The sequence below is a fragment of the Callithrix jacchus genome, chromosome 12 (assembly GCF_049354715.1).
Source record: "Callithrix jacchus isolate 240 chromosome 12, calJac240_pri, whole genome shotgun sequence".
NCBI classification, from domain to species: domain Eukaryota; kingdom Metazoa; phylum Chordata; class Mammalia; order Primates; family Cebidae; genus Callithrix; species Callithrix jacchus.
This window is the reverse complement of record NC_133513.1, coordinates 106,830,876-106,856,676: the sequence shown is the minus strand read 5'-3', so window position 1 is coordinate 106,856,676 and position 25,801 is coordinate 106,830,876. Positions and strand designations below refer to the sequence as shown.

The 25,801-nt window shown below is 35.4% G+C and overlaps 1 protein-coding gene across 6 annotated transcripts in view; it reads right to left on the bottom strand.

Moving 5' to 3' along the window:
- Positions 1–5,684: 5,684 nt before the first annotated feature.
- The window catches only part of NHLRC2 (NHL repeat containing 2), a 62,179-nt gene continuing 42,062 nt past the window's right edge, over positions 5,685–25,801 (bottom strand). For all 6 annotated transcript variants that reach the window (XM_035269147.3, XM_002756606.7, XM_009010305.5 and 3 more), the window contains 6 exons: positions 24,949–25,048; positions 21,539–21,770; positions 20,850–20,972; positions 19,713–19,922; positions 18,088–18,307; positions 5,685–14,810 (listed from right to left, as the gene is read on the bottom strand). In XM_035269147.3, coding sequence (XP_035125038.2) covers positions 14,554–14,810; positions 18,088–18,307; positions 19,713–19,922; positions 20,850–20,972; positions 21,539–21,770; positions 24,949–25,048 — 1,142 coding nt within the window. In that variant the 3' untranslated portion in view covers positions 5,685–14,553. The remainder of the gene's footprint in view (positions 14,811–18,087; positions 18,308–19,712; positions 19,923–20,849; positions 20,973–21,538; positions 21,771–24,948; positions 25,049–25,801) is intronic.

Sequence of the window (25,801 nt, the reverse complement as noted above, 5' to 3'; positions counted from 1 at the left end):
TACCAGTTATGGTCATTCACTGGTGTTCCTCCTGTGCCATTCAGGAATATACCTTCATCTCCAGCACTGGCTCTCCTGTCCACAGAATGTGTTAATTCTTGGCTTTATAACTCCACGTGGCTTTGAACAGTTCAGGGAAGGCTGACAGAAAAATGGAAGACTAGGAAAAAAGATCTAGAAGACGTATGTGTGGGGAATTAATACTGAACTGAAGAAAATGTTAAATTATGAAATGATTCATTTTGAAAAGAGAAAGTTAAGGTTATAAAGAGCTAGGAAGCATGCTCATTGAACAAGTGGGGTGCTCACATCGCAGAGCAGGGTACATAGATTAGACACAAGGAATCATCTCCCGGCTAAACTGTTAAATAAGAATGTACTTCCCATAAGTTTTGCAGAATAGCATTTTAAGATAGGCTAGATCCTTATCTTCACATGGTTAATCTCCTGAGTGGCTAAAATGCAGTTTCTCTATTGCCTCATTCATTGTGGCAGGTTTTGACAGAAGGCCTTTATTAACACAAATTATTAAAAAGACTTCAGTGCTGTACCTTCCACCTGCAATGCTGAACCACAGCAAAAACACCCAGTATCCTACAACTTGTGATAGCAAGGTGCAAGGAAACCAAAGAAGGTTCTTGGCTATATGGATGATTATCTTGTTCTTCCTCTAGGAAGTTACACAAATAAAAGCAGGTGTTTTTTTCTACTTGACTTTCTGCAAAGCTGACTTAAGTTTACTGTAATACTGCTGAAAGATGAGAGAACGGGGTAAACAGCCTCATTAGCTCCCAGGCAACGCTTGGATTTTTAGGTCATGTTAGCTTCCTGAACATGGATAAGCTATTGTTCTTCCCTTTCCAGGATGGGCAGATAAACTATACTTCAAATATTTATCCTATCCTCCTTATCTTGCCCACTCTAATAAGAAACTTGGTTGTGGTGTCATTTCCAATGAAATGCCAAATATAGAATCATTTCAATTTAAAGAGATAGATACTACTGAATGAGAAGACTCCTTTCAAATGAAAATCCTAAACATTTTAGGAGAAATGCATGCTTCTCGTATGTTGGCAGCATTCCAGAACCCAACTGCTCCTAGGTGCCTCCCACTCTTCAGTGGCAGTTCAGTGATTTCTTCAATAAGCGGAAGTAACAGCAGATACATTATACAGTGATAATCTGTTTTTCTTAGCAATTGAAATTAAAATATGCTTAACATATGCAATCACAATTTTCAAAGTTTGATTAAAGTTATTACTTACTAAAATAATACCCTAAGATTGACTAGAATTGTGACTCTGGCATCACAAAGCGGAAACTAGAAACTGGAACTGGTGAAATTCACCAGTTTTATATATATATATATATATATATATATATATATATATATGTACATAAAATGCTGGCATACATATGTAATTTAGTATATATAATTTGTGGGTTGCCTGTCTCACAAGAGAGATATAAGCATGGTTTAAAAGTTGTGGAGATGTTTTTAAACTAAAAAGCTAAATTATTTGAACTTAAAGTAAACTTGAAGTGCTTTGATGAACAGAAAAATGACGCACAGCAGTTAATGTAAAAACTTCTCATTTTAGTTTTATTCTAAACTAACAATTTTAAAACTGACTTGAAGCAATTCCATTGCTTATTTTGAAGCATCTACCTCGCTCTTGGCAAGTAACTAGCCAGCACCAACCAACATGCTACTACATGCTGATGAGGGTTGCCTCACAAACTAAAAGGCAGATGCCAGAGGGCACGAGTGTGGAAATACAGTTGTCTGTCAATTCAGTGATCTTCCTTATTTCTGCTCCTTAGCAGCAGGCAAGATAAGAAATGAACACAAAATATCATTAACGATCTAGTCGTATTCCAGATGTCACGAAAAAAATCTCAAACCCTATATTCCTTGGAAAATTAAGACTGAGGTCACAGATGTGTAAAATAACTTGATTATTGTATGTTTGAGGGCCCATGATTTTAAAAAATTTTTTCATTTTTAAAGAATTTTAAAATAGCCTAAAGTAAAGTTTTATGTATATAAAAGAGTTTTGCAAACATTTTTCATGAACTACTTTACAGAAAAAAAGGGAGGGGAGTGAATATCCACTTTTTCTTCCCCTCAAAATCCTTTTAAGTCTTAAGTTTCTTACCCACTTTAAAATATAAATCGAATTAGCAAGATTGGAATTATACAAGTGTATCCACTAGTAAAGCTGCATTTGATTAAAACCATTTTCAATAATTTTCTCAGTCCTATTAAAACTCTTGTTTATCTGTACAATGCACTATTTGAATTAGTGTGTAGTGTATGTCTCATTCCAAAAAGTATTATAAAATCCGAAGGCATATATGACAAATTATTGTTTTGAAATCGAACTAAACAGATTTTTCCATAAATATCTCAAATCATGGTCTCTGAGAATGGCTCAGAATTTCTGGTCATCTGGTTCTATTTCTCCTTATATGGTAACTACTCCGATCAGCCATCTCCCAGACTGTATTTGAAGACATTCACTGGCAGAAAACTCACTGCTCTCCATGGCATGAATAATGCAATGATTTGAGCATTTAGTAGTCGACAGTCACTGTGTTAAAGTGCTTTTCTAATATTATCACAAAATAATTCTAAGGTATTAATATCCAGATGCAGATAGGAAACTAAATGTCGATGGAGACGAAGCGATTGTGTTGGGTCAGCTGGCACAGAGTTGGTATCTTTAGACACTGCACTATGCTGTGGCACGCTTACTCTCAGTTTATATTTTTCTCCCTATGGTCTAAGACAGCCATCACAAAGTTTTTTTCCCCCTAAACATTTATGTTTTCAACATTCTTATATTCTCATTACCCTTCTGGTTACCTTTTCCAGAATGTACACAAAGCAAGCTTTGTGACTGTGGGAAATGGAAGTAATCTTTTTCCCACTTATTTTTTGTGGAGACGGGGTCTCCTTATGTTGCCCAGGCTGGTCTTCAACACCTGGCCTCAAGTGATCCTCCTGCCTCAGCCTCCTAAAGTACTCGGATTACAGGTATATGCCACCACACCCAGCGCTTCCACTTAATTTTGTTCTAAAAAAGCATTAATTTATGGGAATTCAAATAATATGAAAATATTGCAAGATCAATAAATACTAGTTCCTCCCTATCCCCTTCCTCAAATTCAACTCTATATTGTTAATTAGAAACTTGTTGTGTCCTACTATATTTTTTCTATTCCTGTATATATTTTCATAGACGTGTGTAGATGCACATATACATATATCCTACATATATATATATATATATATATATATATATGCAGATATATATATATATATATATGCAGGCAATCTTTCTGAACAATTCTGATAGGCACACTTTCAGTTACATGGTTTAAATAACATCAGTTCCCAAATGACACAGTTAAAATTTCATTTCCATGGCATATTAGCTGTAATTACTAAGTACAAACTTCACTGTTAGCTCTTCAGCCCACAACTCACTAACAGTAGGTGTGCCCCAACTAATGATGTCACTTATCTCAAAATCCATTAGTGACTGGTCACTGTGTATCTGTTATGCACAGACAGCAATGTGTGTAGTTGTATTGCCTTTTTGTGTCACAGTGACAGAGGCACATGGCATTTTACAGAACTGGAGAGTTAAAATAGGGAACTGGCCAACAGAGATGAAAAATACAGCAAAGAAATGCAAAGCAGTAACACTGGAAATAACATTTGGGCTGGCTGTGGGAACGCTGATACTGTGCTCGTTGATAGACTCTAGGTAAGAAGCCAGAGACACTTAGTGAAAGCGGACTTAACATTTATCAACATAAAGGAGGAAACTGGTTGTAATGAAAAGATGATGTCCCAATGGAAGTAATGCTGGCATAAATACCTCACATCAAAGAACTCTTAAAGTATTTTACAAGGTTGAAAGGAGTTTAACAATTTGTCAAGGCATAGAAAAGATACTTGCTCTGTATTGCAAATTAGGAGATGCAGGCAAGCACTGTTCAAAAGCTCTTGGTAAATTTTTTGACAAAAACTTGAACTCTCAATATTTGCAATGTTTTAAATTATGTTATACTAAATACTAGCTTTACATCTTTCATTTCCCCATTCATTTATAATTGACAGAGAGCTTTTAATATTTTCACTAATGTTTTTAGAGGTCATGAAACAATCAACTGCTCCTCTAATGATCACTGAGATTGCTTTGCACAGCTTCAGCTTGCGAGGTCATTTTTATGGTCCTATATTACTGTGCAAAGCAAAGAGGGTTTGTAGATGTACACATGTGCATGTGTATAGAGCTAGTTTTTAAAACTAAGATTTACATTTATTCAGAAACTTGTTTTTCACATTATGAGTACAAGTAGATGTCTGATTATTTCTAATGGCTGCATTATATTCCACAGTATGGACAGACCATTGTTTACTTAAAAAAAAATGTTCCTATTGAGATATTTAGGTTTTCAGTTTTTCACTATCACAATGTTGACACATTTTCGTGCACATGAAGCAAGTATTCTACTAAATCAATTTCTACAAGTGCAACTACCGGATCAGTGAGAAAAACGTTCAGCTTCACTGGTGGTCGTGGCAATACAAATCAACACGATGACACACCATCTGATATCTAAAGGGCAAAAATTCAAGTCTGACAATATAATAAAGAGAACGTGGATCCACTGGCTGTCATGTACTTTGCCAGTGGGAGTATAATTGGTAGAATCATTTTGGAAAACAGAAACCTACATGGCCTCTGCACTGCCCGCAGGTGGGCATGCATGACTGGGCTTCTCTCACCATTCACGTTCATTTGTAAGGCCTGGACTCTCCTATTTACCTTGCTACGGCGTTTATCCTTTTTGTTTTATTCATTTTCCTGTCTCTCTTCCCAACTACAACACAAGTTTTAGAGCAGAGACCTTGTCTAATTTGTTCATCACTGGGCCTGAAATACAGCACAAAACAGGTGCTCAATAGATAGCTGAATGAATGCATTTGCATTTCCTGATTTGGTGGGACTGAACATGTTTCATTATTTTCTCTTTTGTAAATTGCATGCTCATATTCTTTGCCAATTTTCCAAGTGGGACGTCTTCCTCTGATTATAAGAGCTCTTCAGATACTACACATAGTAATCCTCTATTTTGTGTCTCAAAAATATTTTCGCTGTTTGCATTTCCTTTTTTCAGTTCTGTTCTCTTTCATTATATAGATGCTTAAAATTTTTATGTAGTCACACAAGTCAACTTTTCCAATCATTGCTTTTGGGCTTTCGGTCACTCTCAGGAATGCCATCCTCACCTCAACACTATAGGTAATCTCCTTTATCTTCTTCTGGCATTTCTGTAATTTTATTTTTTGTGTTATGTCATTAATTCCTTTCAAATTCAGTGTGCACAGTGTTAGGCAGAGATCTATTTTTTGCTGTTCTTTTCAAATGTTCCCAATGTCATTTATTGAATAGACTACTCTTTCCAATATATATTAAAAACCTCTACAGTAATTATGATTGCACGATTTGATCTTGAGGTATCTGCTTGCAGTTAAAAAAATTTTTTTTAACCTAAGTATCATGCTTTCCATTTCCCCAAAAGCTCAAATAAATCATGGCTTACAGGTTTCTAAGTAGTAGAGTTACCTTATGATACACTTAGAAAGCACATTAAAACGGTAACAGTTTTAGAGAGAAAATATTTAATCTATTTCACAAAAAAATGTACAAAGCTTTAGAAAAGAGGCATTAGGTTTCCATGTACAGTATAAACACATTCTCACCTTCTTCTATGATCACTTGTATTACACTGCTCTTGGCCAGTAAAGAAGGCCACTGCACTCCCATTCCAAACAATCTTCTGTTAACACATGCACTTGAAAAAGTCACTGAAAAGTACAGTCTTGAAATAAATGTAGAAATATAATGTTGTACAAAAATATATTAATCTGTTTACATGAAATCCTTAAAAATGCACACCAAGTACATTCTTTTAGAACTAGATTATGTCTAGATACATCAATATATGAACGTGTAAATTGGATTTTTACTGCATTTTTAATCACTGCAGAAAAAAACATAATCAAGCCTTTGGAATGACAGACATGAAGTCAGCATAGCAGACCAACTCTATTTTGAGAAATAAAACCATAAACTTTATCCATACAAAAGATGGGAAAGAATTTCTAAAACTGACATATTTATGAAATGTTATAACTTGAAACTGTAATCACACAGCAAACTTTCATTTGTTCATAGTCCACAAGTAAAGAAATGACCACTGCAACATTTCTAAACTGTTTCTCAATGCATCTTAGCAGTAATAATTCAAATGTAAAAAAAAAATAGCCTATGAAAATATAATTAGGAAGGTATACCTCAAAATAGAAAAAATTAATTGGAACTCACTAAGGTACTGTTCCCCTCCTTTGAAAACTGAGCTATTACAATGAGAAATGCTAGGGGAAAAAACTACAGAAAAAATTGTTCTGCCGTATCTGTTTATATAAACCAATTTCTCACTGAAACTTCTACAGAAACTACTATTGTTTTTAGTAACAGGGAGGCCTAAGGTGTGGAGAGGAAGTGGTGGTTTATTTTGTTACAGGTGTATTTTGATGATGAATATCACAGGCATGCATGAACAATATATTTCAACTCTATATAAACAAAAATGTGTTAGCATTTTGAAAAGTATAATAAATACAACAGGTAGCCTATCCTGTACATGCTCGAAGAATGAGTGTTTCCAGTGACACTAAGAATGACCACAAATTCCAAAAACAGAAGACAGTTGCATGGCAGAGTCCTTTTAAATTTTCAGAGGAATAAATTTTAGAGGAATACCTGTTTTCCCCCCATTAATTAGCATAATTTATCACTAATGTTTTGCCCTAGTTATCTCAACATATATTTTCCATGATCTTAGCACACATTAGATAAAGGAATAACAGGCCAGGAGTGGTGGCTCAGGCTTGTGATCCCAGCACAGGGGGACGGTGGCTTGAAGCCAGGAGTTTGAGACCAATCTCGGCAACATGGCAAGACCCCATCTCTACAAAAAAATTAGCCAGGAGTAGTGGCACACACCTGTGGTCTTAGCTGCTCAGGAGGCTGAAGCAGGAGGACCTCCAGGTCCCAGTAGTTCCAGGCTGCAGTGAGCTATGATCACGTCACTGCTGCACTCTAGCCTGGGTGACAGAGCAAAACCCTGTCTCTTTAAAAAAAAAAAGGTGGAGGGGAGGAAAAGAAAACTATTTAAATTGGGCACATTTAAAACTGAGAGTTGATTTTCTCTACTTCTCAGCATCAGTTTATGAGGTCTCCTTTCATTTTATTTCAGATAGAGATGCATAACCAAGTATATTAAAAGCAAAAGGTAGTAAACTATGTCCACATTACTCACACTTTCGAGTTTTCTACATTAAAGAATAACTATTTGCTTAATTCTGTATTACTTAAAGTCACTAGGCCTGTAAATTACTGCTTAAAGAGGAAGGAACTCATACCATGCTCTGACAGTTACAAGAATGCTTTTTGGTATAACGCTGTTTAGTGTTCGTTTGTGCTTGTTTAGTGCTTTTTAGTATTATGGCGGCTTGTATAGGTAGGAAAGTATGTTTGCAAATGCTTGCAATACTTTCCTTTTGGTCCTGGGGCTTTAACAGAACAAAATGTCCTTTGGTACACTTGAAAGGGACATGCCAGTGAAGAGGCACACACCAAAACAACCAGGCAAACATTCCACAAGTGTCTAGGGTTTTCACTTTTCAACCCCAACCTTTGAAAAAAGTGAAACCAAACCAACACACTCAGAAATGGGTGGGGTGCAATCAGAAAAGCCGAGTGGGGCTGTCTCCTGTTCCACCTTACCCAGGCTCTGTGACTGGGGGAGCCTTCCGCAAGCCAGAGGCAGGCAGGTAAACCTGCAGGGCTCATATGTGAAGGGGCCAGAGTTCGTTAGTCACGGAATACAAATAGGTAGATTAGTAAAGCCTCTGACTTTTAATACTATTCTTTATATTATTCGATTGCAAAGAAATGGGAGAAAAGCAAACTCTTAGCTATTCAGGACAAAAATAGTGACATGATTATTGTTAATACTTCATTTAAATAAACTGTGCCACAGGGAGAAGAAAAGGTAATCTTGGAGACTAACAGTGAATTCTACTTTTAAAATATGACACTATTATTTCTTAAGCTGATGTACATTTCCTTATGGATTTCAAAAGAGGGATTTTATAAGAAAATTAACATATTCCTTACTGCACCATAATACTACTTAGCACACTAAGAATGAAGAGTTTGCATTCTGTGTTTAGATGATCATGAATCATAATCGTTGGTACGTAGCATTCTGCTTAATTCCTTTAAATAGTACCTAGTTCGCTGGGTGCAGTGGCTCATGCCTGTAATCCCAGCACTTTGGGAGTCCAAGGCAGGTGGATCACTTGAAGTCATGAGTTTGAGACCAGCATGGCCAACATGTCGAAACCCCATCTCCACTAAAACTACAAAAAATTAGCCAGGCATGGTAGCGGGCACCTGTAATCCCAGCTACTGAGGAGGCTGAGGCAGAACAATTGCGTGAACCCAGGAGGCGGAGGCTGCATTGAGCCGAGATGGTGCCACTGCACTCCAATCTGGGCAACAAGAGCAAAACTCCATTTCAAAAAAAAAAAGTACCTAATGCTAGGCTGGGTGTGGTGGCTCATGCCTGTAATTCCAGCACTTTGGGAGGCCAAGGCAGGTGTATCACTTGAGGTCAGGAGTTCGAGACCAGCCTGGCCAATATGGTAAAACCCCATCTCTACTAAAAATATAAAAATTAGCCAGGTGTTGTGGTGGGCACCTGTGGTGGTTAGCACCAGCTACTTGGAAGGCTGAGGCAGAAGAATCACTTGAACCTGGGAGCAGAGGTTGCAGTGAGCTGAGATTGTACCACTGCACTTCAGCCTGGGTGACAGAGTGAGACTTCATGTCAAAAAAAAAAAAAAAGGTACCTAATGCTGGAATAAGTTGACCATGGTGAAAACTTTACCATAACACAATTGTATATATTAATATTTGAGTAATGGGGAGGGGTCTACATACCAATGTCATTTATGAAACAAGGAAGCAGAAGACTATATTTCTAGAGCTCACTTGGACTAATATTTAATACAACAACATTTTCTTAAATATGAATAAGCTTCTTAGGGTTTGAGATAGTCCTGTGCATAAGGCTCTTTATAAGGTCTTAATTACCTTTCGAAGATCAACCATTAGAACTTCTGAAACAACTTTTGAAACAGCACTGTTAGAACTAACATTGGAAAGCTTTTTCTTTAATACATCTATCTGCCAAGAAAAATTCAGGATAGTATCTGAAATTAAGAACGAGTGGTACATAAAATCTTTTGACCAACAATTATAGACTGTTTCAAGGTCTGAATAAGAGTATATAATGCAAAGCTGCATAATTAAATGGATTTATTTAAATTGCACAATCATTGCTAGGACTTTAGGGGTTCTTTGGATTAAGTTACTATTAATATATAAAGTTACGAAAGATTTACATTTTAAGAAAACCTACTTTGAGAGGCAATACAGCAGGGAGTTGAGGAGACTCCCATCCAGGCCCTGCCACTCCCTAAATTTGTGATTTTGGTTACGCTGGTGTATCTGATCATGCTTACCCTCTCTGTGTGTTTCCTCACCAATCAAACAAGGAAAAATGGTAATTCTCACATAAGGTTGTTGTGTAAAGTAAATGAGTTAATATATAAAAGCACCTAATAGAAAACGGCTGGCAAACAGTAAGAACTCAGTAAATATCTATTATTCTTATTACTTTATTTGAAGGCTTAAGAAAGTGTCCGTGGAAGAACTCTTAATTTAGCAGTTTGTTCTCCCTCTGCATCTTGGAGAAGAGTTAGAAATGAGGAGACCTGTGCCTGAATAAAGGCTCCACCAGTCACTATTTCCCCTTGTTTGATAGAATTGAACATCTGCTGGCGCCAGGCACCACTTTAGGCATCGAGCACTATTCTGGGAGTTTTCTGACCTTCAGATATGTTACCCCTATTCCAAAGCTATCTCCTTCTTTGTAAACTAACATCTACCTGCCCGATTTGTAAGGTTATTTGAAGCTCAAATGAGGCAATATACATGAAAACATTCTGAAGATTTGGTAAAGCCCCATCGAGTGAAACTTTTTGGTTAAGATATAAGTACTCTGGTGCAAGTTGTTGGGCACATGTTGTAGGAATGTGGTTCGGGATGAGTATGTCTGGACCCTCTCAAAGCAACTTTATTACCCATAGTTCCAGAAAGTCTTTAAACATTTTTTAGGTTGGACATGGTGGCTCACACCTCTAATCCCAGCACTTTGGGAGGCCGAGGTGGGAGGATCATGCAGTCAGGAGATAAAGACCATCCTGGCTAACGTGGTGAAACCCTGTCTCTACTAAAAATACAAAAAATTAGCTGGATGTGGTGGCACGTGCCTGTAGTCCCAGCTATTCAGGAGGCAGAGGCAGGAGAAACGCTTAAACCTGGGAGGCAGAGGTTGCAGTGACCCAAGATAGCGCCACTGTACTCCAGCCTGGGTGACAGAGCGAGACTCCATCTCAAATTAAAAAAAAAAATTTATTAACACTATAGACATGCTTCTTTGTAATTACAATGTTGTTTACAAAATAGTCATATGCTTCATTATAAAACCATATTCTCTTTTGAACCCAACTCTATGGAGAATATTAACATAACCAACAGTTGGTGGGAGGAAGATTTTCCTTGACAAATTGCAGTTGCAAAGAAAATGTAAGGTGATATTTGTTTGTGGTCACAAATTATCATTATAGTAACTAAGCCAATAATGATCAGTTTCACTAATTACTAAGTGCTTTACACACAATATTTCATTAAATACTTCCATGAGGCAGGTATATTAGCCCCATTTTAAAAGATTAGAATCCAAATTACTGCAAAATCCAAGCTCTCAACCACTATACTACGCTAGGCAATAAAAATACCAGAACAAAAAAGCCATGACTATTTCTATCTTCACAAAATCACATACTTAAGAGAACTGTAGATTAACGGACTCAAAACAATGTTCTGAGTGCTTAAAATTCAGTTAACTTTAAATCTTTAAACTTTATGGGTTTTCCCCCACCGTGATTTTAAAAATAAGACTGCTTACTGAAAACAAACAAACAAAAACAACTCAGCAAAGTAGAATTAAAATTAAAACATCCATTATTTCATCATTCACAAGAACCATTATTGACATTTTCCCTCTGCATATATGTTTATGTAACTTTGAACTATAGAATTTAGGTAGATTTTGATGACTTGTTAAACACGATGCCAAACAGAACTATCGTACTTTTAATTGGTAGACATAAATTAATAGTAAACTTTGTGCAGGCAGAAAATTATTACACTAGAGAGATATGTATTTTCTATCTTCCTAAATTTTCCAACTATAGAAAAACAAGGAAAGAGTAATTTATCTCAGTTGTATAAGCTCAAAAGTTTACTGGCCAGAAGAGAATCATGAGTAATTCTTAATCTTTGTGTTATGTACACACACACCTATATAAATATACATATACTAAACTTTTATTCTGGCTGTGTTGAGATTTATAGCTTTCTGAAGGTTTGACAATACTATAACTAATATTATTAGATCAGTTAAGAAAAAAAATACTTTTCATAGTCACTGAATTTTGCCAAAGTTACACTTATAGGTGATTAAACTACAGAGTTTTCCCTTGTTAAATATTTGCTTAAGACAGAATATTTAAGGTAAGTTAAACTCTTTAGAGGAATCATATCAAAAATTTCTACCAATTGTAGAATAAAGAGAAGAGGAAAAAAATAGGGACAAATCAGCAGAATAATTTAGGACAAAGATTCCAGGTATTATATAAAGTATGTGTAATGCCACATTACTGGCATTTCAACTGAGGTGACTTACACTAAAATCTTACTCTTTTTAAACTATCATTGGACATAATAATTTATGCAACAAGAAAAGCAAAAGTTAAAAAATATGAAGAAGTCCTTAGAGATTATGAAAGGTAGACATGGATCAACAAGTTTTAAAAATAAACTTTCTAGTACTTCCTCCTATGTGAGAGGTTTACCCAAGTCATAAATTCCAGGAACCTATTTATATTGCATTAGTGTGATTTATTCAAAATCATATTAATCTACTACAAATAATACTTTTCACGTAAAAAACAATGCAGACTGGTAGTGGCTAAGAATAAGGATGTTCAAAAAACTGTACTTTGAGAGTCAAGAAAAGTATAAGCTAGGACTAACATAAAACTGTCTAGACAAACAAAGAAAAATCTATTCTAAAACATTTTTAGAATAGATTCTAAAAAATGCTTTTGCGTTTTCAATGCACATGAAAATGTATAACAAACACTGTGTTTGTGTATTATATTGAAAAATAAATTGTCAGACACTTCTAAATTAGCAGATTAAAATTATATATACTTCTTTTAGAGTGTGAAATTGTTTGTCCTTAAACAAAAAGTGATTGGGCCCAAACATTCTCATTCTGTCCAACTAGAAATGAGAAATACAGTAAGTCAAATGAGATTTAAAAAATAGCTAATGCCAGCCGGGCACAGTGGCTCATACCTGTAATCCCAGCACTTTGGGAGGCCGAAGCAGGCAGATCACTTGAGGCCAGGAGTTTGGAACCAGCCTGGCCAACATGGTGAAACTCTGTCTCTACTAAAAATACAAAAAGTTAGTCAGGCATGGTAACGTGTGCCTGTAATCCCAGCTACTGCAGAGGCTGAGGCAGGATAATCTCTTGAACCCAGAAGTGGAGGTTTCAGTGAGCTGAGAACACGCCACTGCATCTGCCTTCCTGCGCAACAGAGCCAGACTTCATCTCAAAACAACAACAAAAAGAAAAGAAAAAACCTAAGGCCTATTCTCCCCAAAAGAGAATGTTATACACCCTTCATTGCAGAGCATTTCATTTTTTTGATTGCTTGTGCAGAGAAAAGGTTTATGAGGTAATTACATATGGTTTTAAAAAGGATTCCTTTTAATTTTATATCTATACTTCTCTTTAAAAAAAACTTCAGCAGATGACTAATTAAATCAATGTCATGATTTATACATCCTTACTTCAGAGATTCAGCTGACCTTATGAATAAAACAAACTAATACTACATTTCAAAACAACATTCCAAAAAAAATTAAAAAATAAACAGTGATGCTTTAAATTTAGCACTGTTTTTATAAGGAATGGAAGCATATTATGCCATATCGTCTATAAATATTTACTGAATAAACATGGTTCACCTGATGTTTTTAAAACCTTGTAAGCTGATTAAATCACAAACATGTTGAAGAGGTCTTAAGAAAAAATGATTAGGCTTTTAAATAGTTATAAATTATGACAGAAGTAACCTTTTCCATATCTTTTTAGGGTTAAAAAACAACAAAAATTAAAAAACAGTATTATTCTTTTCGGCCTTAATATTTTGAAGAGTAATATATTAGGATATACTGTATCTATTAACATGAAAATACTTAACATTGAAAATTTCACTTTGAAAGCTTAAAAGTGATTTTTATAAACATCACAATAAATGATAATTTAAATTCTGAATATGGGAACAAAAAACCTCTAAAGCTGAACCCAACAAATCTGCATGTAATGCTTTCAAGTAAAATGTAAATTTCCAAAACAAGCAAGATACATAACCATCAGATTTAGCTGTCACAATAAATTATTTATCACGGATACTAAGTAATGTGTCCTGAACTCCCTTTTGTCCTTGAAAGTCATAATATTTCTGGGACTCATTCATTATCTGAATGTAGTCACTCAAAAACAAAATTAAAAGAGTTGGTCTATATGCCCTTAGATATTCTGTGTCCAACTTTACCTGTATAAAGTTTTAAGGCATTAAAGTGGTATGTTAAAACAACAAATTATTTATAATAAAAATAGATCAAAACTCTCCTTTAAAAATATCTCAACTGAGAAAATCACAGAAGAGAGTAAGAATCGTATTTACCACTGATGTACTCCTTAAAGCTTCTACAGTGATGAAAAGACTTTTTTTTTGGCTTATAACAGACTTCGCCTTGAATAGATACAAATGTGGATTGGAGCTTAAGTTCTGCCTAAAGTTACTGCGAAATTTGCACATTCGATTGTGCTGGCTGCTATTAATAAAGGTAGAAAAAGTTAAAATATCTGGTATTATTATCAGTATTCACTGCAAATTATCTTATAGTATTCTCTACTGTAGTGTGGACTTCAGTCTTGTGCCAAATAGCAGCATAGATTACAGTATCATGATTCCAATGATGATCAACAACTCAGCTAGTATTGGCCAGAGCAAAGGAATCTGTTTATAATAAAAAAAGTAAGTAAGAAGCATAGCTTTATTTTAATATCAGTTGTTAGAAATGAGCAAAGGGCATCTTGGTATCCAGAGGCAGAAGTGAAGTTTTCTTTCATTAAATTACAGTGATAGGATGGGGACAGCAGGTGATGGCAATGGGATGCTAGCTACCTGGCTGGTTAAAATACATACCTGAGCTCTACTGGAGCTATGCAACCTTGCTGGGTGTCAGTTATTTGTAAAGGCTGACTGAACAAAACTGCCTTCATCATGCAAGCACTGCTGTCTGCACTACAGTAATAAAGAAACACGCTGATAGATACAATGGCTTCAAGTGATAAACAATCCTTAGGAATCTGTAGTGAAACTGTTGGTTGATTGGAAATGTTCTCTATATCTCCCGATGGTATCTGTCCTTGAAGAAGCCATTCATTGCCTAAAAATTAAAAAAGAAATTATTTAGACTGTATAAGATAAGGAGAAAACTGGGAATATCTTATGAAGACTAGATTAATTCAATCAACAAATATTTATTAAAGATTTCTAAGTGCCAGGCATTGTGCTCTGTGGGAAGGACATAAATATAAATAATATACACTAACCACTCGTTAGAAGTTCCCAGTTTGATGATTATATCTAATTATTATAGTTCTTCCTTTGTTTGGATACTATAAAGTAAATTACACATTTATTCCTATTAAAATCAAGCTGAATATTGCAAATATGGATATAAAGCCTTAATCTCTAAAGTTAAAAATGAAACCTATTAAGTTTTAGAAATAAACATATGACATTGAGAAAATGCATCATTTTTACCAAACAGATAAAAGTCTTCAGGGATATATAAACTACAAAATAAAATTTTATCTAGGAAATGCAAATGTATCTGCAACTCTGTAGTGACTTTATATTTAATAATGAATTACTGAATACCTAAAAGTAATTTAAACACAAACACACACAAAACTTATTTCTTTAGAAACTGATACCATTGCATATCTATCGTTGGTGGGCTTACACAATGTAAAAACCAAGAGATTCTGTATATCTCATTTTAACATGTAAAACTCTTTCTCGACATAAATATACAGATTATCTATAACAAAAATTGAATAAGCTACTAACAAATTTTAAGTCCTCAAGAATGAAAATCATCTGTAAATGTCTTTATTTATCTGAACTTCTCTTAGAAGGAACACATGTGTCATACTGGGGAAGCAGAGACACATACAGACATTCAGCCTAAGAGGGTGGCAGCCTTCAAGAGCCAGCATTTGAGAAATATATGAAATGCTTTCCCGCCATGTAAATGGAGAACACTGAACATTTGGTTCTAATGACTAATCAATGACTCAGGGGATCTGTACAAAAACTGGACCATCTACTGAGTGTGATGAAATGCTGTCTACTTTTCATCTTTTCTATCTCTTTCTTTTGTTCTCAGGATGAGTCAGCTAACTCAGAGTACCTGCCTTTATCAGTCCTCTTGAGGTGTCTTTTAGTTTATTGCTTTAGGTTATTGAAAAGTCAAATTTGAGAAAAATATGTCAAATAAGAGTAAGAAAGAGAAAAATAAGAATCTAGAGAGATAACTACAAAACTTTTATGCTGAAGCTTTTAAACAGTTCTTTTAATATTCTTTGGCTTTCTTTGCTTATTCCTGGACTGGAGGGTACCTTTTATCTAATGCATGATTTTGCTAGAGAGATTAGAAGAGAACTTCTTATATTTTAAATCAAACAAAGAAAACAATACTGAGCTATTTTAATGTCCAAATCTAGAAATAAAACAGAAAACGTTTCTTTATTTTTTACATATATGACACACACAATCTGTGAAGTTACAATACAGGTGGTATTTTAATGCTGTCTTTTTTTTTTTCTTAAAACTTGCATATGGTCTAACTTCCTTAAGATTATACAGACCAAAATTCGGCAAAAAGTAAATGTTTGCTTCTAAATAACAAATCAAAAAAGAAAATGTCCTTTAAACATAAGTGTACAAATGTACTCTGTAATATTCAAAAACTTCAAATTGTTAGTATTACTGCCTGAAAATGATCTGCTTCTATATAATAAAAATGCAGCCAATATCTTGGACAAATGATAAAACAGCTAAGTATTTTCTCTATAGACTACCTCATTTGAATACTACCTGTATTTTACATCCCAATGATTCAATATTAATTAGTGTGTCTGATAATACAGAGATAAGCACGTTAATTTGTCAATATGCTATTTTAAAAATCAATACACGGCTCCTACAATGACACCATTTAATATACTGCTTTTACAGTGACTGCTCTTACAGTACCACCCAGAAAAATTAAATTAACGATCATCTCCAACTGATGTAATACTTCCAGACCTAAATTGGCAGTCTAGGACTTGCACAAACCTACAGAAGGTGATGGACTGGCTAGGGTTTGAGTATTCTTCTGTCTAAAGTAAGCTCCAAAGGTCCTAGTAATACATGGTCAGCCTTCTCCCTTGTGGGGAGTGACAAGGAAATGGTTTCCCTACAGACTCAATCACCCTAGAACCAGCCTCCCAAACACTAACCAGCAGTTCCTCCCAGCTAGTCTACCAAGATATTGTTATCCTCTTGGTTTAGACACTAAGTTGATAATTATAATTGCAGGTCAGTAGCTGCTGCCCTGAGAAAGTTGAAGGTAAGAAGGTGTGAATTACCCAGGATCTGGGTAATGTACAAAAGAAAAGTGTGTGAGAGGGTATGAAGGAGGAGGAGTAGGGGAGGAAATGGAAAATTGAGTGAGAAAGTGAAAGAGCGTGGGAGACCAGGACAGAGGAACCTCATTAGAGACAAGTTGTACATCAGAAGTTCTGAACCTCTAAAATTTCACTTTAAAATTTTTGCCCACCAGGTTACAGAAGGTGGAAAGCACTACTGCAAGGCAAGTAGTATACTAATTCCTTACCATAGATTAATGAAATAAGTAGCTGGTTCACACTGTGATTCACACATAGAAGAAAGGGAGGAATGTGTAACAGTGACTGAAAGGAAGAGTTACAGAAAAAGATGTTAAATAAAGAGGTTCCTCTGCATTTCTCTATTTCAGACTTTTTTTTTTTTGAGATGGAGTCTCGCTCTTGTCGCCTAGGCTGGAGTGCAATGGCACGATGTTGGCTCACTGCAACCTCCACCTACCAGGGTTCAAGTAATTTTCGTGCCTCACGCCTGGGATCACAGGCACCCACCACCACTGGCTAACATTTTGTATTTTTAGAGAGACAGGGTTTCACCATGTTGGTCAGGCTGGTCTCGAACTCCTGACCTCAGGTAATCCACCCACCTCAACCTCCCAAAGTGCTGGGATTGTAGGTGTAAACCACTACAGCCAGCCTCTATTTCAGACTTTTTAAATCTAAGATTTTTTTTGGGAACAAGAATAGAATGAAAAACAGGATCAGAATAAGGGATGAGGTATAGGAAATCCCATATTCTAAGAAATCATACAAACAACTGACTTTTAACTTTTAGAGAGTTACACTGTTTTTTAATAAAAGGGAGGAAAGACTCTTGAAGACTAAAGCAAACTGCCAATGTGGGGTTGGATTTGGATTCATTTGTTCATATTAACTCCTTCAAATCTTGCCCATACAGAGTGAAAATATCACCTAACAAATGAAAAATAACTAGATTAAACATCAAGAATGTATGATGCATTAGTATTTGCAAGCTTATACTCATACCTTCAGCTGTTAGAAACCAGCAACTGGGTACTCCTTCAGTTAGCTTTGATCCTGATGGGAGATCTAATCTGAGTTTGAACTGAAGAGTTTGGCCAGCACACGCAGTCATGGGGGAAAGTCTAATGTTTGGAGCAGATTTAGGTAATTTGGGTAGTGTCTTCTGTTTTTCTACTAGAAATGGGCCATCTACCACAACATTTTCGGATCTGAAGATGGGAAGCTAGGAAATAAGAAAGTCTGTTATTAAAACGTAAGAACTTTATAGTAATTACAGAATGAGCATACTTTAAAACTTTAGTAGAATAATGAAATTCTGTATCAGTGAAACTATTTTCCATTCTAGGTTGAATTAGAATGTGTTAGTTAGATACTCTCAAGATTATTTTTGTAGATACAGAAAAAGTTCATCTTAGCAAAGACAACAACAAAACCCAAGACTTATGAATGAGGCAAAATTAAAGTAACCATCCACTGTTTATAGATAGCAGGAAATTAAAGGAAAAGCTTATAAATTTAAACACAGATCTACATTCTCTTATAATTTTCATTGCCAACTGTAAGAAGATGTTATTCATCTTACATCAGAGATCTGTGTGAAGAGAAATGCCACTTACATTGCAATAGTAATCTATGTAATCTGTTTTTTGTGTTTTTTTTGGTTTTGTCTTTTTTTTTCTTTGAGACAAGAGTTTCGCTCTTGTTGCACAAGCTGGAGTGCAATGGTGTGATCTTGGCTCACTGCAACCTCTGCCTCCCAGGTTTAAGTGATTCTCTTGCCTGAGCCTCCTGAGTACTGGGATTACAGGCACACACCACCACGCCTGGCTAGTTTTTTGTATTTTTTAGTAGAAATGGGATTTCACCATGTTAACCAGGCTGGTTTTGAACTCCTGAAATGAACTCAGGCCCACCTCGGCCTCCCAAAGTGCTGGGATTATAGGCATGAGCCACCACTCCTGGCCCTGTGTTTTTTATTTTAAAAATATACTGTGCAAATTACCACACTTTCGGGAAAAAACTTTTTTTTTTTCAAGTAAATGTCATACAACAAGAGTTAGTTTATAATAGATATTTCTCCTTGAAAATTCTGTAACAAACCATGTTCATATCTTTAAAAGTTGACTACAACTCACTGAATGAAGTTTCTCCCACAATCTTATTTTCAATGTCTTGAGAAATGCGGTTTCTAAAGTTTTTGTTAGAAGGTATTTGGTAATGGACTCATCATAGGGAAACAAAGATTACACGTCAATCTAAAGATCACTGAAAAAAAAGAGCTGAATAACCTAACCCACAGAGCAGGTGTAGGTAGTATGTGTCAGTATGCCTGTACACTTAAAAACAGATCCGAGTCCTCTCTTTTTTTTTTCTTGGAGGTTCATCAGATTCTCTCCAATTTCCAGTATTTTTCTCAAACTCTCAGCACAGATGGAACTTTTATTTTAAGACTAGGAGGATATCCTTAAAGCAGTCCTGCTGGTCTCTTAGTCAAAAAACACAACAGAAGCATCCACTTACTACTCTCCTGGAGATGGCCTAACCAAAAATGCCTCTGTCAGTTCTGTGAGGATCTAAGTATCATTCTTAAAATGACATCCTTTAACTTACATTTTAAAATTACTTACCACAGATACCATTTTTGTTTCTAAATCCATTACTTTAATTTGATGATTGTTGGTGTCTGCTACATACAATAATTGTCCATTCTCTCCAATACACAAGCCTCCTGGTTCGTTAAAAGTTGACTCGGTAAAACTGGAACTGGTAACATTATTTGTGTCTCCAGTTCCTGCTAATGTTGTACAGTGTTTTGTTTTTGGATCCACAACTTTAATCTAAAAAAGAAAGAACAAAAATGTATATATCTGAAGATCAAGCTCATGTTTGTAGTATGGAAGGGTATAGTATCAAGCAAGCTAGATAATTTGATTGCCATTTATATTCTCAAGAAATCTCACAAAAGGAACAGGTATTTCCATATTTTCTTGAAAAGCCAAACGTTCAAATTACAGTCTAAGGGGAGATATTCTACTCTAAGAACTAAAAACAACATAAATTTCCTATCTATAGCTTGCCTTCTAGAAGCAATCTTTCATGAAATTATTTCTGGAATTTAAAAAAATTTTTTAATTGAATTGTTTTTCTTCGAAATGGGACACACTTTCAAAACTGAACTGACTCTGTCTTCTTAAGCATCTAGCATTAGATTTGCTACTTTTGTTAAACTTAATGATTTCCAGTTATGGCTCAATTATATTAAATTTATGGTCTCACATCATGAAGTACTGCATGAATATTTATTATCCACTGACTTCTGTAAAAAGTAAAAATGCAATAAAACAAAACAATTTAATAGACAAAAATGGAAGTGCTGCTAAAAACAAAATTATTTACTAACAGGCATTGTAACTATGCAATATCTCAAAAGCGTTCATTTGTTAATTGACATATTAATTTCCCTGCTACTTGTCTTATCCTGATATACTGAATATGTTACTAAGCAGCTTTGATGGGCTGCAATTCACAGCTGTTGGCCATTACCATTGGAACTGGTTTAGTGCTTTTCCTAGTTCAGAACACCATCATAACCTCGTGGCAAAAAAGGACCAAGAAAAGAACAGAACAAGCTGGGATACAGTTGTCAAAGACTGTTATTCCTGTCTATATTTTAGAGTGGCACTTGTAGGAGGCTCACAGATCTTTCAGCATTTTAAATGCCACATACAAAAAGCAAGATATTATATAATTCTGTCACGACTCACCTTGTGATTGTAGGAGTCTGCCACATAAAGTAAATTTCTTTTCTTGTCCCATGTTACTCCAAGGGGGTGTTGAAGCTTTGCATTGATTCCTACTCCATCAACGTCACCAAAAGCAAATAAATTCTTTAATTTTTTAAAAGGAAAGAAACAGCAGTTATTATAATTTTTACAGTATTTTGTTAGGATACAAAGTGAAAATTCAGATAGTTATAAATGATATTCAAGTTAAAAGGGAAAATGCTGATTTTAATATAAATAGTGTTGGATTCTTGATTCAGATTAGAAAAAAATGACAGTATCTTGAACCTGTATTAATCTGTGGTGCTTAGTAGTTTTACTCACAATAGTACTTCTAGTCAGGAACAGGTCAAGTCCACTAGCCTAGTGCTCTTTCCACCCCACTGCCCAATATGTAATTTACATTTTTTTCTTTTCTCCAATAATCAATACTTCATCTTTTCTTTCTCCCTGAAACCTTAACATTTATACATAATAGAGTCAGTTTACTTCTCTTAGATGGTGTGTTCCTCATGTTGCTTTATATTCACATTTCCTTTGGTTTGACTTTCATTTCAATTCACAGATAGGCCAAGGATAATCTCTCTTAAATCTTATTAACTTTCTATAATTCACAAAATTGACAGCTTGCTCAGTGTCTGAGCGCACTGGGCAAGAGTGACTGTCATTACCATGGGGTCTCTTTCTCCTCCCACGAGGTGCTTCACTGCTCCATCTTTCAGCGAAATGGTTCTCACTGTACTGCTCTCGCTATCTGCTACAAACAGGCAGCTCCAGGGATCTTCAGAGGCCAGGGAAAGGCCTGAAGGTTGAGCAAAAGCTGCCTTGTGAGGATAGGCATTGTTTCGATTCTCTTCATTTCCACTTCCAGCAAATCTAAGGCAGGTTCCTTTTGTTAACTCGCTGAAAAAGACAAGTTCATAGGTGGGGTCAACATGTGGTATATTGTGTTCAAATTAGTTATTAAATAAATGAACTTAAATGATCGAATCAATAGTGATAAGCCTTGTAAAAACACAAACTGGTGATCTTGGCCTAGTTAAATTGTTCAAGTCAGCTTTTACTGTCATTTTGCCAATCAACTTATTTACCCATTGTGTAGGAAACTTTTCACTTTACTTTGACATACACAAAACTGAAATCACTTTCAAAGGTCAAACGAGAAATCCCTGACAGAGTTAGAATTATAAGATAAAAATAATGATCAGATTATTGATGAGATAGACTGTGTTTTTACCATTGTAAGTTCTTAACTTCTTAGTTTCATGCAATATTAGGTTCTGAAAGGGAACTAAAAAGATTATCTAGCTCTTGATAGTTTCAAGCCTCAGTTTTCATTGAAAGTGTTTTGTGTTCTTGTATATAAACAGAGACTAGAAAAAGGAATTAAAGAATAGTTTTAGATAGCCAGGTCAGACATTACTATTATAGGAAAAATGATAAAAATGTACATAATTATCTTACAATTACATGGTACAATTATGTACAATTAAATCAATTATAGAAATCAATTTCTTATATACATTAGGAAAATTTTTATTTAAGGAACTACTGCAGTGATTCCTTTTGTAACGCAGAGAAAGTTTTAGACCCTGGTTTCTAAATTTATGACAGAGGGATTATAAGGAAGACATGATAGTGTGTTGTGTTGAGGGAAGGGAAGCAGCTGACTTATGACACAAAATGAGAGTATGTGTAAATCATTTCTGAATATGGTACAACATGCAAAAGTCTGAACTAACAATCACTTTCTGGCTGATATGCTCCCATGATAAGTTAGGTAGGGGGCAGGGGACAGAGGCAAAGGGATTTAGGATGCATAAAATATGGCCACTTATTCAAGAAACGTATAAACATAAACTAGCCAGTAAAATACATGCAATCAGTAATATGCAAAACAAATTAATTGAAAGGAGTCTACAAGTAGTCTTACTACTTTAAAAACGAGACTCCTTAATTAAATAAAGGAAAGAGTAGGGAGAAACAATTACTTTTAAAATGCTATCATTACTATCTGAAGATTAGTAATAAAGAAAATACATCTTTAAAATTAAAATACAGGTCAACATGATCCTAGTGCCAATTTCCTATTACGAAGGAGAGTGACAACTCGACTTATTAGGAAATGTAGGCAGCTCTTAACCATCTACGTATAAAACAGCCATCACCCAGGACAGCATATTCTGGCAACTTCTGTTCCTTCTGTTTGCTGTTTGTAGTTATGCTTCATGCAAAATCTTATTGGTAACCTCACTGTTCAGGCTACTATCATTTCTTGCCTGGATAACAGCAATAGGCTCCTCAATGGTATCACTGTCTCTAGTCTTGTTCTACTCTGAGTACTGCCAGTGTTCTTTCAAAAACACAAATCTAATCCTGTCACTTCCCAGCTTAAACCTTTCTATAAAGGCTTGTAGAATTTCCAAATCCCTTAAAAGTACTCACAAGGCACGGTGTGATCTGGCTTCTACTAACATCACTAGTGCCAACTCTTGCCTGGAAAACTTCCCACTCTCCCCATCTAACTTCTACCACTCTATCAAGTGTCTGTTGAGTTACCTCTTCCAAGAAGCCCTCCTTGACAGCTCAAATCTTATTGATGTTGGGTCTTCTTCTTACTTATGCAGGAAACAATTACAATTTGCAGTGCTTCCTTTTGCATATACTAATTTTTAATTTTTTTTGCTGATCTGATTCTTCTCTAAGTCCACTGATGATAGCAACCACACCTTTTCACTTTATCCTTAACATAGTGAGCATATTATTTCATCCCTGTTGCCTAGCACATAGTAGGTTTCATAAATATTTGCTAGATAAACTATTAAATGTCTTAACACAGTATATAAATGTGTCCAAAGCAACATGCACAAACATACACAGTATTTGGAATATCTGCTATTTTGAAGTATCTATACAAATGCTGCTATTAATAAAGGTAACCTGAAATGATCATTTTCCATGGGTATTTGACAGCCTTTCTGGTTAATGACTTTTACTCATTTATTTTCAAACCCTTACTGAGCTCCTCTTAGGTACCAAATACTGTGATAGATACAAGGGATATAAAAATGAATGGGAGAGGGTCCCTTCCTCTATGAGACAGTTTAGCAGAAGGAAGGAAATGGCTAAAAAGAACAATCAAAAAAGAAGAAGAGGGAGAAAGGGGAAGGGCAGTGAGGCAGGGCAGGAAAACTTAGTGCAGTGATGTAACTATATACCAGGTACGGTAGGCACGGTGAGTTCACAGAGACGAGTATGGCCAGTTCTGTCTGGGGTTTAGGGGGAAGAGGAAAGGCTCCAAGGAAAAAATATGAGAAACTTTGCAGACACTACCCTTTCATCCTATATCTTCATGACAGCAAAGCTACCTATGTTTACTGTACATGTTAGGCACTATACCAAGCTCTTCACACATATTATTAATTCTCAAAGCAAGGCTATGAACTAATATAAATAAGAAAACTGAGGATTTGAAAGTTAAAATGGCTCTCCTAAACTCATACAGATAATAAATGGCAGAGCCAGGATTCAATCTCAAGCCTGACTACAAAAAGCGGGTTATTAAGTACTCTGCTATGTGGTACTCAACTATTTGAATGAATGGTTAGAGACAGTTCAGCTATGTCTTAAAAGATAAGGGCCCACCGAATATTCTTAGCTCTCTTTCTGGACATTAAAAAGAATGGTTCTTTGCAGGTTTCCTGAAGTGAAGTGTGGCCATGAGACTTACTCTGGCTGATAAAATGTAAGTAGAAGTGACGTGTGTCACTTCTGAGTAGAAATTTTAAGACTCAGTGAGTGACTTACCACCTCTTTCTCTCTTACTGTGCCAGGATGACTGGCAAAGCTCCCAACAGTGGCTGTTTCATCAGCCTGGGTGGCAGAGTAGTACGCCCCAGTGAACCCATGCAAGTAAGCAAGAAATGCACCTTGTTTTAAGCCACTCAGAATCTGCATTGTATGCTATGGCAGTTTAACCTAGCACATCCTGACTAGTACAGTGAGGACGGTGATTTTGAAAAAAGAAATTCTATGAATGCCAAGCAGTACAGTCTACTCAAAGAGAGAGGCTGTCACTTACTTTTTCTTAGGCAGTTTCCCAGAATCCAGTAGGAGTGCCCATATCTGATGAGTCCCTGCCATGGCTATCCACAGAATGTCATCTCTTTGGACTTCTGGACCTTTATAAAAATAAATCATAATTATTATATACATATCTGGTTAATATAAACACTCCAATGGTTTTAAAATGTTAATTTATGGAAGATAACAATATGTTTATGAATCATCTGATAAATAAAAATATTTGCAATGTTTCAAGTTATCTTTAAAAATTTTGTTTTCTTGTGAAAGGTTTACTTTTTAAGATATCCCATTTTACCTGCAACAATTTCACAGGAATCCAAAGTATTCTGACTAGCAATATATCCTCTGCATCTCTGCATCTGAAGTCTGCCTCAGCAGTTTGTTAATTTTACAGTGAGCATTAACAATGTTTTTAAACATCTGATTTCTTATTTTACATGATATAAACTATATTACAAGTGACAATGGCATGCACATATTCTGGAGACTGTCTCTGCTTAATCACCTTAAACTATATCAAAAGCTTTCCATAATTAATTTTTAGCATACCATAATGTTTCAGTTATTCTAGAGCCATAACCTGGGACTACTAAAATGAACAGGAAATCTAAGCTAATAAAATGTTCTGTTATTTTAGATATACTAACATTCAAATAAAAAGGTTCAAAGCATGTGATGTACTTAGAGTAATGCTTGGAGGTAACATCACTCAAATGTTAGCCACAATCATTATTTAGTGAATCTGGACCTTAATTTTATAGTATTTGTACTAGGAAAATATAAATACATTTACAAACTGAACAGTCTTTCAACAGACACCAAAGAGGGTAAAAAGTATAACACAATCT